Source organism: Vigna unguiculata, chromosome 3, assembly GCF_004118075.2.
Source record: "Vigna unguiculata cultivar IT97K-499-35 chromosome 3, ASM411807v1, whole genome shotgun sequence".
NCBI classification, from domain to species: Eukaryota; Viridiplantae; Streptophyta; class Magnoliopsida; order Fabales; family Fabaceae; genus Vigna; species Vigna unguiculata.
Window position 1 is genome coordinate 2,362,829 of NC_040281.1, and position 15,039 is coordinate 2,377,867.

A 15,039-nucleotide genomic window follows, 5' to 3' on the forward strand; every position below is an offset into this window, starting at 1 on the left:
AATGAGATGTGATAAATAGGATATAAACAAGGTTATTAAAATGGTATGGTATACATGTTTGTTTTAGAGTGACAAAAGAAAGATGTGGGTTAACATAAATGAAAAAAATAAAAAAGGATAAAAAGATAATAATAGAGAAGAAGACGTTAGTGAAGTACCAGGAAAAATTACCAAAATGAACTGAAATTGCGATAAATACGTGACGAGTTGACCCATCACGAGTTTAATCCTAGTTGTATAAAAAAACTGTCATATATACTCTATATATTATATATGATTGATGAATATTTTTTAAACTAATGATAAAAAAGTTATTACTATTCGTACAAAAATTTGATGAGAAATAATTCACTATTGTATTTAATATATTTTTGTTATAAACTTTTTTTCTTTCTTTTTCAGTTATTCCCCGTTCCAAGTATCTTATTCAGATATTTTGAATAAGATCGCGATCAAACAATTAGTCTATTTTTAATAACTTTAAAGCAAAGAAAATTGCACTGAAACTCCCATGTCGTTTTTACTTAATAAATGGCCTTAAACTCTGTAATCATCTCATAATACAAATTATTTTCAACCAGTACGACATTATTATTCTGTAAGATACAAAGACAAAATTGATTTCTCAAACGAGAAGAGCACAAACATGATTAAGCAAGAAAAATGGGTGCCTTGTAGAAACCGAGTGGGACTACGCACCAAAAAACTAGAGCTACCTAGTATTTTTTTTTGTATATAAAAAAATTTAAAGCTATACATGTGACCACTAAGATTGCTTGTATAAGGGAAAAAAAAGAGGGCAAAGAAACATGGATTTTGACGTGTGCTAAGCCTTGGCGAAACTGTTTGTATCGTAGTCAATCTAAAAATTAGGAACCAATTGAAGGCAGCGCAAGAATCTTTGACAAGATGAATCCACCCGGGCGTCAAGGACCGGAACAACTAGTTTCTTCATTTCAATTCCAATATACGAATGCAATTGAGCAAACGTAAGCACACCTATCGCCAAGGACCTTGTTGACCTGAAAGAGAGAACCAATACATATCTTATGGTCACAAAATACATTGAAAACAGACAACCCCAAATAGAAAAAGGGGGAAACACTATAAATAAATTACATTCCAGCCTTTTTAAGTCATCATATGACACTTAATTACATCAAAGCAAACTATAACAGCCAGAATAATTATATCATGCCATGTGATTTATTATTTCTAATAATATAGAAGTACTTTAAATCTTACAGGTTCCCTGCTTTTTCAGAGGATGGACTCTGTCCAGGTAGGGAGCAATTATGACATCTAGCTTCACTAACCACAGACCAAGGGCGGATGATGTATGGGGCATAGATGCAAAAGATGCAATGATTTCTTCAACCACACCATTCGGAAATTTGCATTCAAACAACCAGTCCTTATTGATGGCACCAACAAAATCTTCAAGAACCTATAAAATAAAAAATTCATAAGAAAATAGATTTAAGTTAATTTAAGACAAATAGAATTTCAGACACTCCAGAAATTCTATCAAACATAAAGTTAACAATAACCTGTAAAAGCTCCACTAAAGTTGTGGTGCGTCTGAGTCGTTTCACCCATAGTTTATGAGCAGATTTCCTCCAGGCACCAACCAGGGCATCCTCAGGCATAACAGACTGTACAAACAGTGGGGTGAGCATAATGGAAAAGATTATTAATCTTCAAAATGCCCACGTGCTTAAAATAAACAGTAAACCATGTCATGTTTTCAATACAGAACATCAGAAAGTTGGCAAGCAGATAAAAGGATAGGGTAACACATTTGAAATTAATTTACTATCATGCTTATCTAGGATTAGAAGTAACATAACTATAATATTTTCTAGAGTTGCAGCAATATTATTCAACCAAAACCAAGTAGCCCACAGAATGAAGTATCATTTTTTCCCGCACAAACCCCAACCAATTGCATGGAATGATGGAAATTGAAGAAAATTAATGCCAACTTACCTCAATAGCATAAACTGCAGCTTTCAGAGATTGAATCTGTGATGGCAGCACTTTGTGATTAGGAAATGTGTTGTTGTCTTCTTTCTCCCTGCAAGTGGCTATGTGGATCGCATATTTTTCTTCTAGGTCAAAATCAAGCTCAAATGTCATATGGCAAATTTTACAGTGTCTCTCGTCTCGCCAGTATAGATCATGACAACTCTTACATCTGGCAAGAGAGTCCATATAAGACCTTCTACCATATTTTACGACATTGAGATCTGAATAAAAAGAATTCCAAACCCAAGAATCATATTCTTGAACACGGATCCATTTTTTAATCAGATCCTCTACTTTCTTTCCAGCTTCAATTACCACAGCCCCAGCTGAAGGAAAAGAGTCTTTAGCTGTCTCTGTCATGTTCAGGTTGTCTACATCAGATGCAGGAGAATAACTGTCATCTGTGACCATATCCAGTTCAGACTGATCAGAATGTGACATAGAACCCATTCCAGTACTACTATTAACATTAATCCTAGCCATAGATCTGCATAGTGATGTTTGTCTCCTTTCCAATGATTCAATAAGAAGAGCCTCCCGTTTTCCTCTATCGTCCAGAACTGACATCAAGGCACACAACGCCTGCATAGATGCAGGTTAACCAAATGCAAGTAAGTAACACAAAAATAGTAATGCAAGTAAACATATGACTGAATGGTTTACTCTTCCATGTTTCCAACATGTGTAGCTTATATATTTACACATAAGAAAACAAGAAATTCACCTCCACAGTATCAATAACCTCCCAGTGACCATCTTCAGAAGATTCAAAATATATCCTTCTGTGACCAGGATCATCTACATTACATGGGCCCAAGAAAAGCCAGTATCTATTGTACCGACGATCAGATCCCAAAAACACTGATTGAATGGGATGTGACATAGATGAACCGTTTCCCTTTTGGAAGTAAGCTTCATAACTATGGAATCTAGAGAATAATGATGAGGAGTCCACAGTACAGGGATCAGAATTCAAGTGTCCTTTATGGTTCAAAAGGGACCCAGGTTTCTTTATTACTGATCTCTTTATTTTAGCTCCAGACCCTCGTAATTGGATGCTAGAATTGCAATCAGCTGAGACTTTAGACAAATCCTGCACAAAACATATCATTCACAATACAACCTAACATGATAAGATCACTTCACAAAACATCTTAGAGGGATGCAACAGGAATGGGAATACAAAGCCTGTAACTTCAATTTTATAAATTTAAAATTCAGGTTTAATTTAAAGGGAGGGGGAGATAATTTAATGAAACCTTTGCCTAGAAGTTAATTATTTACCTTCATCCTAACGCTGGATCCAGATGAAACAAGATCAGTTAAAGCTGCCAATGCATTCAATTTTTCTTCAATGTTTAAGTTTGAATATTCAATCTCCATCAGTCCTAATAACCATGCTTCTCCGGAACGGCTCTCATCCATTTCCATGTACATTTTCCTCATATTATTTTTATGACTGTTTACACTCTTCAATTTTCTTATACTGGAATTTATTGAATCATTTTCATAATCATCAGCACTGCTGCATGTATCAGTGTCATTAAGTTCATCATCAACACTACCAGAGTACTCCGTATCTGAATGAGATTCATCACTGTCCTTCATAACTGTGCTCATTCGCAATCGGTAAGCACTAGATGAAATTTTTTCAAATAAAGTAATATCACTTGACAGAGTAGAACATATTAAAGACTCAAGTTCCTCTGTAGTGCTGGCAAGGTTTAATTCAACAATCTGTGTGATATCAAAATACAGATGAGTAATATATGTAAAGAATATAATTTAAAAAAAAATTAGAAAACAGTTAGTTGCCTGCATTGACTTTGCCAGCTCAGCCACTTTGCATCCAGTGTTTCCTCTCTCTGACAAGATATTAAACAACTCACTCTTCAAAGTGCCAGGGCATAGACCATAGTTTACAAGAAGATTCAATTCCTACAAAACAAAAGTGAAAGACTATACCTTAAAACCTAAACATTCAGTACTGAACTTGGACTGACATCGGATAAAATCTTATTGACCGACTCAAACAGTTTTATAAATGAAATAGGTGGCAATAGATGTCCCACTGATAGTTCATCTTTTACACTGTCAATGGATCAGAATTAAATCCAGAGAGAAATACAGTAATCTAAAAGACAGGTTCAGATTAAGCACGTGAAAAAAATAATGTTTATTAAATAACAAAATTCACTGGACATTCAAGACATTCAGGACTCCTCCTAGCCACAATGATAATCATACTAAGTCCTCTCAACTCCTCTTCAAATGTATAGCAATATGCCTTCTTTCTTCTAACTATCAAATTTTAACTAACCGTCTAAGGCCTTAATGAGCAGATCTGTCATAATCCAAGCTATTTCAATTGAAACTGCAAAAATTTCATATCTGAGATTCCAAAGTCAGTGTTTTATACATCTGAGAATCGAGCAGAATTTATTGGAATTGGAAACCTGAGATTATGTCTGAGCCAGCTTATTTTTAACTTAAAAGTTACTTTTAAGTTAATGTTGAAAATTATAACTTATAAAATTAAGAATGAGGTTGTTTTTAAATTCTATTTTTTAGCTTAAATCCTTCTAAGCTACAATAAAAATTTGTTTGATAATTTCTTTTGAAAAAGTTAGTTAATTTAAAACATGTTATTTGTCAAATGAAAAACCATATTTATAAAATAAAAGTATTATACAAAATTAATTTAATTTACACAAATTATCTTAACAATCAAAGTAAATATAAATATTAAAAATTTATTTAAATTGCCTCAGAAATAAATAAAAACAAAAAAATTGTACAAATAAGTTAGAAGTGAATGTAAAGTTATGATTTAGAAACTAAATAGAAACAAAGACAAGTCATGGAATTGATAAGGGCTTTGGTACAGAAAAGATCCGCAAAAACCCACTCCGAAGTTGTTTGAGGGTGCTTTTCCAAAGGCTACTTTTTTATAATCTACATTGTAAAATCAGCTCCTAAATTAAGAACTCATACATGAATATTTTTTGGCCCAACTTTTAAGGGGAAAAAAGGTTAAAAAATAAGTTGGGTCAAACACAATCAAAGAACATGCTAAACAACTTCCTCGCATAGTTTAGTTAGTACTCCATGAATCTGATGATACTAAAGCTTTTCAGTAAAGGTTACTGCTAATACAGTTTTATTTTTTAGAGGAAGGGGCAGGGATATTCTCCCTCTCTTAGAAACTGGAAGTTGTGGGTGGCAGAAAGACAGGTATTTTTGAAACCTAATTTTTCCATGACTAAGTGAACACCATATATGATCTAATCTAATCTGAATATTATTTTACCTCAATCAGTCAAAGAAGACAACATACAAAAAAACAGATGTTCACCATTTAGGATGTGTTGTAGTATGGCAAATATAAAAAAAATACACACTAATAATAATCAAAAGCCTCTAGAATGTCTAATTTATGTAAAAAAAGAACACACACAATAGCATAAACATATTCAAGTCAGGTAAGATGTAGAATCGGTTCGTTTGGACTTTGGAATACCTTGTTAAGGACATCTCTCCGTAAGGACCCTTGTTTCGAACCAAATCCAGAAGCAACCAGCACTTGACGAAGTATTTCAATCCAAGTAAGAGAGTTTAGAGATCTTCTCCAGAAGTCCAGGGAATATTCCTGACTTTCAACCTGCCAGATCATTATAAAAGTAAACACGTAATGAACTTGTACTGCACCTAAAACACTATAAAACAATAAGTCATTCTATAAATAAATATTGCAAAACAATAAGTACTTAATAATCCATGACCTCCCAAAATGAGGTAAAGAAAATAAGAAACTCACCGAATGAAGCAATGCAAGAAAGTTACATGATTTATTTAAATGAGGTGAAAATCCATTAGTAAGCTCCACTTCAATGTCAGATAGAAGAAGTGTGAGAAGGGCGACATGAATCTTGCCAAGTAACATTGAGTCCTGGGAAACACATGCAGTAAAGAGAGAGATACTTTGGATGTTAAAATTAGAATTAAACAATAACAATTGGAAATACTTCCAAAGTATAACCATGGGTCAGAGATGGCTTATAACCTTGTCATGAAAAGCTTGAACAAGCTCGTCAAGAGTGAAGGGACAAATATCAACAATTATAGCATATGTATAAATGAAATGGAAAACCTGCAAAAATAAAGTTAGTTCCATGTCAATATCAAGTTATTTATAACGAAAAAAAGTTCCAAAAAAATTAAAATTAAGCTATATAGTAACTTCAGTACACCTTAAAAATGACAATGATTAACTGATCAAAGAAAGAACATGTTGTCAAATAAAAAATAAATCCAGCAGGCTGTAACTAATAAATCCAAAAATCAGTAATAGTTCATCCAAAATTAAACAAAAACCCATAGTGATCTGTCTGAGAAATAACAAGGTACTAAAATCAGGAAGAATTTCCTTCACTTTTACATTATATAATCTATCATGTCCATCACATGTTTAAATTTCAGAAGCATAAACAAAATATGTACAGAAGAAAGAATGTTGACCTTCAAGACTTAGGTAGGTTCTGTTAAAAAAATAATGGTAGAGGGATTCAAAAGAGAACTAGGCATGGTCTTAATTATAATAAAAAAATATACAAAAAAAGAACTTATAGGAATTTTTTTTCTCTACCCTTGCCTCTTGAGTTACTTAATGTGTTCATCACCCTCTCTCATGTACTCTTTCGTTTCTGAAGTAAAAAAAAAACGGAAATAAAACACATTCATTAATTATTTCTGCTTTCATTTCTCATTTGTTTTGATTGATTGCTTAACTCTTGAAATAAAAATATCCGGAAATTTTAGTTTTGATTCAATTATTAATGAGTTCAAGAATTTGAAGAAACGGAGGACAATCGTTTCTACATGTGTGATAGTTATAATTATACTAGATTATGTGCTCATTTTTTTGTTGTATTAATGACAATGATTAAATATATAAATTTTGAATATATCATTTTGGTTTCTCCAAGATTATTGGTCAAGATCCGCCAAAGAACACAAACACTCACGAGTAGAATCACATAGAGAGCACACCAATACTGAGTAAATTTTCTTGAAAAACTTATTATATTCATAATTTTTGATATAAACTACTGCATATTTCCATTTACTTTTATGACCATCTTGATTAAATTTGACATTTTTCTACCACGGCAGTGTTTAGTGCTATTTGAGTAGTAAAGATGCATGTTATAGAAGAGAAACTTTGGTGGATGAGAGTAGAAACACATCTGCACAGAAAGCACCAATAACAATACACGTGCATTAACATAAACATATCTTAAGTCAGAACTGATTGACTGTATGCACCTTAAATAATTTCTTGACAAGTTCAGGAGAGGAGTCCCAAGGTTGCAAATGGATAGGTTTCTTCATCTTGACAGTATCTGGTGGAAACTTCACTAGCGCATCTGTATAAATTATAATGCCACATGCATTAAATGAATGAAATTAATTCGAATCGGAACATTCCAGCTTCAGAACATCACTACTCATTTGAATATAACAAGGAATACTGGTCAACTTTTGTTCCTCCAAGTTACCTTTACAAAGTGAGCAGACAAGCATTCCACTGGCAGCAAGATGATTAGGACACCTAAACAGATCAGTTCCTTCTTGTAACTCCCTCAGCTCTAGCTCTTCATCATCAATTAACATTGAAACTCGATCAACTCCCTCCTCTGATATTGCATTATCAAGAGCTAGTCCACAGCTTTTGTTTGGTGACTGATTCTGAGTCACACATAGGTTCAGTTCCCCCTGCCAGACAAGAAAAACATAAACTTGCCAAACCATTCAACAGTAGTAAACACAAATTCACATTTAACTTTATGGTTACCACTCTTTGCATGGAAATTTTCCTCTTATCCTGTGATTTATTTCTCTTATTCTGCATTTTATTTTTTGTCATTACCTGTTCAGAAAAAAACAATCCAGACCTACTATTATAAACCACAACTAACAAGCTCACTCGTATATTGTATAAGAAGAAGACAAAGTGTGCATAATATTGTGGGTTTAAATAGCTTACATTCCTGTTTACTGTTTTCCGTGACCTGTTGTTTTCATGGATCAGCTTGTGTCCTATAGAATTTGAAAGTAAAGGAACTTCTTGGCCATCAACGCCAAAACCAGTTGGAAGGTCTCTAGCATCAGGATTTGTTGCCCTCCAAACTGTCATCAGACCTTTGCCAATACCATGCTTCTTCACAGGTGCTGTCGCACTCTTGGAACCCTGATCAAAAAGGACTTATGATAAATAAATATAATGGAGTGTCAAAAGAAACATCACAGATCTTTCTTGGAATACTAAAAGTCACCTTCCTCCTTTTTGAGGATCCTTGGTCCTCTTGACAAGCAGAAGTGTGTCTGGGTCCTAATCAACCAAAGAGGTAACGGAAACAAGGCTCGTTATAAATGTTATAATAGGAAGGTGCAAAAGACTAAATAGAATTAAAGGTATACTTAGAATAACAATAGAAATGGCCAAATGGGAGAAGTAAAAAACAATGTTTATTTACTCAGTACAAGTGCACAATGGAAGGAATTAAAAAATAGGGTGTTTTACGACTCCATTTTGAATTGAGGCCAAACAATTTATTTCTTCTGTCAGAAAGAAAAAGTTAGAGAACATTGCAATGATTAATAATCAAATGAAAATTAATATTTTGTTTCACTTCATAATTCCTGTGAATACATACACAACTACGATGCTTAACTAATGACTGTTATTTACTCCCTTCCATGTTCACTCCAATCAACGAAAGGGGTGGTGTTAATTGGAAATCAAAGCTAATTCACCTAATACAAAGTTCTAACTAAAAGAATCATATTCCATCTATACCCCATTGTTCTTCAAAAATTTAGTAAAATATCCACGCACTCATGTACCGTAATATACAGTATTTAACAACACAAATCCAGTGAATCTGATCACCAAAAACCACAAACTTACACTCCCATCTAATATCATTGCTCCACGACTATCGGATACAACAAAAAAAAACAGAGCACTAAGCACTCGGCGCACAGTAGAATAACTATGAATCATTCAAACGCACCAGAAGGAAGAAAGTCGAACTCCTGACCAAACGGAGGACCATCCTTCTGCAACACTCTGTTCACAATGTAATCGGCTGTGAACAGCTCCTGAAGACCTTTACGCTTTTGTGTTTTCTTAACGTTCCGCGACACAGCCATGTCATAATTTGAAACGGAAGAACCGTTTCTAGCAGCAGCAACAACTCGCGATAATTCTTTTCCACCGCCACGCGCACGAAAGTCGTCGCCCGAGCAAGTGCAAGGTGGCACTACCACTCCATTTCCACCGTTATCCCTCCGCGTATCATAGTCTTCCATTACCCTCAGTGTTCAGTGTTTCTCATCTGCGTCAAACAAAAAATGGAAGAGACTCGAATCAGAGTTCAGAAATGAAGCTGAAACGCAACGCGAACCGAATTTGCGGAGAAGATGCAATTCGTTATTGCTGCGATCAAATGTTCGTATTCGTTGAATTCAGTTACGACGGTTGATTCAGTGTTGTGGCGGTGTTTGAGGAGATAATGGAGAAGAGAAAAAATGGAAGGAGAAAGAAGAGTGAGGCGTGAAACGTACCGCGATTGGAGCTTGCAACTATGATTACATGAAATGAAATGAAAGAGGATAGGGAAGGGAGTGAGTTGAAGAAGTGAAAAAAGAAGCAGAGGTGAGGATAATATGACAGGAGAAGTAGGGTTTTGGGTTTTATGGAAGAAAAGAGAAATATCTCTCTTGTTCAGCCAAACAACCCCTTCCCAGCCATTACTCGAAAAGTGTCATAACAAATTTTTATTTCCTTTGGGCTCCGTTTTAGCCCACTCCATCTCGGTCAAAAAAAAAACAACTCGCCTTTTTTTTATTTTCACATTTTTAGGTTTGGGAAACTATAACATAGTATGTCAAAATGAGAAAACCCCATGGTCTATTTTTCATAACGGATTGAGTTAAAAATGTATTGGTTTAATATGACTATTTTTTATGGATTATAAATTATGTAACCACACTCGATCTTGATCTTGATGAATTATTATGTTGATTCACATTATGATATTTTGTTCTTCCAATCTATGTTATATATTTATTGTAGTAAAATAAAAACAAATTAACTTAATTTACTATTTGCTTACAATTTACCTATTTTACCAAAACATTATTATAAATATAGTGATTGAACATTAAAGTGTCAATCTTGGTAACTTGATAAACAGATAAATCAAGCATCTATTTTGAAATAGTAAATAACGACAATAGAAATATATGAAAAACGGTAAAAAACTAATGAATGATTTTTGTTGGTAGGTTACCATAAACCCACCTTTGAGGTTGTTGTTTGAGTTTAATTAAGTTATGAGTTAAGTGATTCACGTTCAATTTGATCTACATTTAAATTTTTTTTCAACCTAAATAGACTCAAATTTATAATAAACTGGATTAACTGACATATTAAAATCTATTTTAATATCTCATAACGTATTCATCAAGGACAACACGTCATGGAAAATTTCTTATAACACATATTAAACAAATGAATCAAAATAAAGTAAATAGATGTTTAAACCAAATAAACTTGCAGTGTAAATATGATAACTAATTTGACAAATATGTGTTTTTTTATGAAATATATGTTAAAAGGTAAGATATAAATCTACAAGTCTTTACCAGTGAATTATTTGATGAAAATAACGATTGTATCAGGATTATTTCCTTTAATTTTTTTCATTTTTGAGAGTCACTTCAAAATCTCATCAAGAGAAAAATACTTTAATCATTGTTTTAAGTTCCTTTTAAATAACTCCAAATTTTTGGAAGAGAAGTTTATGTTATATCCAACTTATCAAGCTTGTCACCTATTATGTGGTATACTTTGATTGTTGGTGTTAGTGTTAATATTGATTTTTTAAATGATTCATGGTGTTTTACTATATACATTTATCTTCTTGCAGGTGCCTTTTATGTTGTGGGATATATAATTTTTTCATTATTTGTTCGGATTCTACCTCTTTTTTAGTTGGGATTTATGAATTATAATTCACACAATCTTCAAATTATTGTTTTATGAAAATTTGTACATACTAGCAAAAGTTGAAATGTTTTAGATATAAGTTTTGATGGTTAATTTTTTGTTACTATGAGAATTGTACTTGATCCATCTTATGGACACGAGTAATCTAAATTATTATATGGATGATGGTATTTAAAGTAATATATGCAGATTATAAAATATTGTAAGAGTTATGATTGTAATATTAAATTTAGGGATAGTTTATTATTTTTTAAATTCAAATTTATTTAATAAAGATGCAAAAGAAAATTATCATCCTTTAATCTACTTATAAATTTGAAATAGAATATATTGTTTTAAACTTGAATAAACCAAATTATAAACATTCAAACTTCATCTTGAAAAATATATATGGATTTCAAATACACTAACACAATTCCATTAGTTAGATTTAAAATTATAACATCCAAATTAGTTTTGTTTACAAAATATATATTTGTATTTATATTGGGTTATTTTCTTAATTTGGATGGAATTTGAATTAAATTCAATTCTTATTATTTAAAACTTTAGTACATTGTTTTTTTAAAATAAAAAATCATGCACATCTTAATCGAATACTAAATAATAAAATTATACAAGTTATTATCTCTGTATTAACCTACACATCACACATAAAGAGAGAGTAATAATTTATTTACATAAAAGGACTCAATATTTGATATCATTATAATTTAATTAAGTACTAACAACTATACTTTAGTAACAGATGTAAAACATGACAAATTGCAATTTAATAAATCATTTTTTAACAACTATGTTGATAATTTGAAATGTTAGTTTATTCATTCAAAGCAATACTAAAGTTAAATTTGTAAATTATAATATACATTGCAGCACATTAATTTGTTATTATTAAATTACACATATAAAAATAAGTAAAAAATATACTATAGACATAACAAACCATATTAAAAATTTCACACAGTTTTAATTAAAATGTCAATATAATTTCTATATAAAAATTTATCTCTGCAAAATATAAAATCTAATTAAAAATTTATAAAACAGTAATGTTATAACTATTTACTTCAAATACTTTAAATAATATTTTTCAAAATTTTTAATTAAACTTTTAATTGTTTTTTTAAATACAATAAAAATTAAATATTAAATTTTAAATTTTATCAAAATTATTTAATATACTATATAGAACTAATTGAAATACATTATAAATAAAATAAAAAAATAATAATATATAAAAAATTATAAAATATTTGTAAATAACAATAAATATAAATAATAAATGTTTTCTTAAACGACGGAACCCTTGTTGTCGTTTATAGGAAGAGGATTTGGCCGGTTCCAAAGAGTAAACGGACAAGTGTGCGAGCGATACGACAACAACACTATAATTAGGGTTTATGGTATTCACCAACTAAAACAATTTGGAGGGAGAGAAACCTAGGAGAGAGAAAAGGGATTTTAGTTTCAATGGCGTCAAGGGTTTCTCTGAAAGCGAAGGGGAAGAGTTCGAAGGGATCCAAGGCACAAGAAGACCGATCCCTGTGCGAGTCTTTGAAGGAGTGGACGACATGGACGATGCGAAAAGCGAAGGTTATCACTCATTACGGTTTCATCCCTATGGTCATCATCATCGGTATGAACTCTGACCCTAAGCCTGCACTTTCGCAGCTTCTCAGCCCCGTCTGATCTACCTCTTCGATTCTTCATTATCAACCACCACTGCGACGGTCGTTTTGTTTTTTCTTTGAATTTATTTTCTTTTCTTTCCCCTTTTTCATATCTGTAACTTCATGAATCAGTTTTCAGAGTGGGGTAGTTTGTTTTGTTTGAGACATTTATTTTGTTCGAGACAATTATTGGAGACGCGGTAGTAAATAATGGATCTTTTATTATAATTACAATATTTAAATATCGTCCCTGTATTTATTCTGTTCAGGTGAAAAATTACTGTGTTGGTTTCTTTGATATCGTTAGGGTATTGGATTTTGCAGTCATGTTTCATGCGTAGAGATTCACATGTTTTATCTGGGAGAGACACTGTTCTTGTGGTTGAGTTGTATCAACCAACCCTGTTCTCGCATTTTACTGCCAATTAAGTTCAAATGATATTTCAGGGTCAAATTTGGGGTTTTTTTCAATTATGCTACTTCTTCTGATTACCCGAAAGTGTTAAAATATTTTTTCATTTTGAAGTAGTTGTTGATTTTCCGTTGTGCCTCAGAGCAAAAGATAAACATTTTTGGGTTTGATTTGAGCAAGAAATATTATAGGATTGAGAAAATTTAATGAAATTCTTTTCTAATAAGTCTAGAGTCTGCGGTACTTCGTAAATTTTATGCTGTATTGCGTTGAATTTATGATCATGAAATTTCTCTCTGGTGATTTGAGAACCTTGTTTCCACATTTCACTACTTTATATATCTTTTATCATTTCCACTCAGAAAAAAAAAATCAGTGAAACATTTCGAGCATTGTTTACTTTATTGTGTTTTTATGTAGCAAAGTAAGTTGTACCAAACAAGCACCTCTGGTTCAATTTATACATTTTACTTCAGAAAACATAGACGTGCTTAATTGGCTTGGCATGTAATTCTAGCTTAGCAGTAGCAGTTTCTATACCAAATTTGGAACATTCGAAATTTGATTGTCTTGTTCTAACACAATGTTTCAGCATGTTCATGTTTTTCAAGCTGGGTCTCCAAAACTCTGTCGAAATGACTGTCAACAGTTATGCACCCAACCGATAAAACCTTAAACGATTAACTTTGTGTTTAGAACCAATCTTGATGAAGTTTGGCAACTTAATAATTAGGCTTAATTCTTCTAAATGTAAAATATTAAAATTAAAATTAAAATAACTAATTTAGTATGCCCAAATTATGTATGAAATTCATAAAGAGATTTTAGGTAAACTTATGAGGGAGGAGTTTAGTAAAATATATTTTTGGGACTAGCAGATTTGCCAATTTTTGCAGGACTATAAATAAACCCTTTCTTCCAATTTAACGTTTTATGAACATTCCAATAAAGAAAGGGAATTTCATCCTGCACCCCTATTTTTCTTCATGCACCCCCAAAATTATAAATTCCTCCCTTCAAGTCTAACTGGTTAAATGGGTTATCATATATATATAAGTGTATACTCTTGACTTTTATTTTGTACTTTATTTTTGTTTATTAGGGTGATTAAGATATTCTAACAAGAACGCAATTATTTAGTTTGTTTACCAATTATCTGTCTTTTTTTAAAAAATAAAAGGTATTACCTAACTTTATCCTAAATATGCTAGTCCATTTCTTGAGTAACTCGGTTTTATTATTCGTGATTTTTTTTTTTAAGTTGGGGTTCTAATACAAAACATGTAAGGATCAGAATACTGAATTATTCACGTGAACAACTTTTTTTTTTTCATGTATTAAATCATTAAGCAAGATAGTCTAGGCACTAATAATGTAAAATAAATTCATATAAATATTCAACCTGAAGAATATTAAAAGTTTGTTGGTAGTAACGATAATTACTTTAAAAGTTATGACAACTTTTTTACTACTATTTTTTATTAATTAATTTATTCTAAACATTTTCATCCAGTACGTGGCATTAAGCTCTTAAATCAGTGAAATTGTTGAAAGGTTTAATATTATTTCAATATGGATAAAGGCTAGATTTTAGGCAAATATGATATAAGTTAGATGTTCTTATATTTACCATATTTCTGTATTTAAAAGAATATTGTATGATAGAATTAAAATTAAGATATGTAGATTATATATATCTGACAAGAAATATTAACATTTAATACATGAAAAGCAATAATGTTAACAAAATTTAAGATGAGCCAAACACACTTTTCATATTACACTTTTTTTACATTTAATTTATTGAAAATCAAAGAATTAGAAGAAAAAATAAATAAATAAAAGCGTCA

The 15,039-nt window shown here is 31.5% G+C and overlaps 2 protein-coding genes across 3 annotated transcripts; one reads left to right on the forward strand and one right to left on the reverse strand.

Annotated features, from left to right (window-relative positions):
* Nucleotides 1-495: 495 nt before the first annotated feature.
* Nucleotides 496-9,839, reverse strand: LOC114177939 (homeobox-DDT domain protein RLT3). 2 transcript variants are annotated; one of them, XM_028063549.1, is made up of 17 exons: nt 9,658-9,839; nt 9,105-9,428; nt 8,364-8,419; nt 8,075-8,278; nt 7,883-7,957; nt 7,587-7,803; nt 7,354-7,454; nt 6,092-6,178; nt 5,846-5,977; nt 5,549-5,689; nt 3,844-3,966; nt 3,313-3,765; nt 2,753-3,121; nt 1,990-2,610; nt 1,551-1,655; nt 1,246-1,447; nt 496-1,022 (listed from the first exon to the last, which is right to left on the reverse strand). In XM_028063549.1, the coding sequence occupies exons 2-17, from the start codon at nt 9,400-9,402 to the stop codon at nt 1,000-1,002; spliced, it is 3,207 nt and encodes a 1,068-aa protein (XP_027919350.1). In that variant the 5' UTR covers nt 9,403-9,428; nt 9,658-9,839; the 3' UTR covers nt 496-999. The 2 variants fall into 2 exon arrangements, with proteins under 2 accessions (XP_027919350.1, XP_027919351.1); XM_028063550.1 differs by lacking the exon at nt 7,883-7,957.
* Nucleotides 9,840-12,503: 2,664 nt separating this feature from the next.
* Nucleotides 12,504-13,054, forward strand: LOC114176837 (mitochondrial import receptor subunit TOM7-1-like). The gene has a single exon (XM_028062018.1). It carries the CDS (start codon nt 12,578-12,580, stop codon nt 12,794-12,796), a length of 219 nt encoding a protein of 72 aa, XP_027917819.1. The 5' UTR covers nt 12,504-12,577; the 3' UTR covers nt 12,797-13,054.
* Nucleotides 13,055-15,039: the final 1,985 nt, after the last annotated feature.

Coding starts and splice junctions, on each gene's coding strand:
- LOC114177939 (XM_028063549.1), bottom strand. CDS start 9,402: ATGGAAGACTATGATACGCGGAGGGATAACGGTGGAAATGGAGTGGTA. Junction 8,279..8,363: donor GATCCTCAAAAAGGAGGAAG/GTGACTTTTAGT, acceptor CTTTTTGATCAG/GGTTCCAAGAGTGCGACAGC. Junction 3,967..5,548: donor GGAGAGATGTCCTTAACAAG/GTATTCCAAAGT, acceptor TTTGTTTTGTAG/GAATTGAATCTTCTTGTAAA.
- LOC114176837 (XM_028062018.1), top strand. CDS start 12,578: ATGGCGTCAAGGGTTTCTCTGAAAGCGAAGGGGAAGAGTTCGAAGGGA.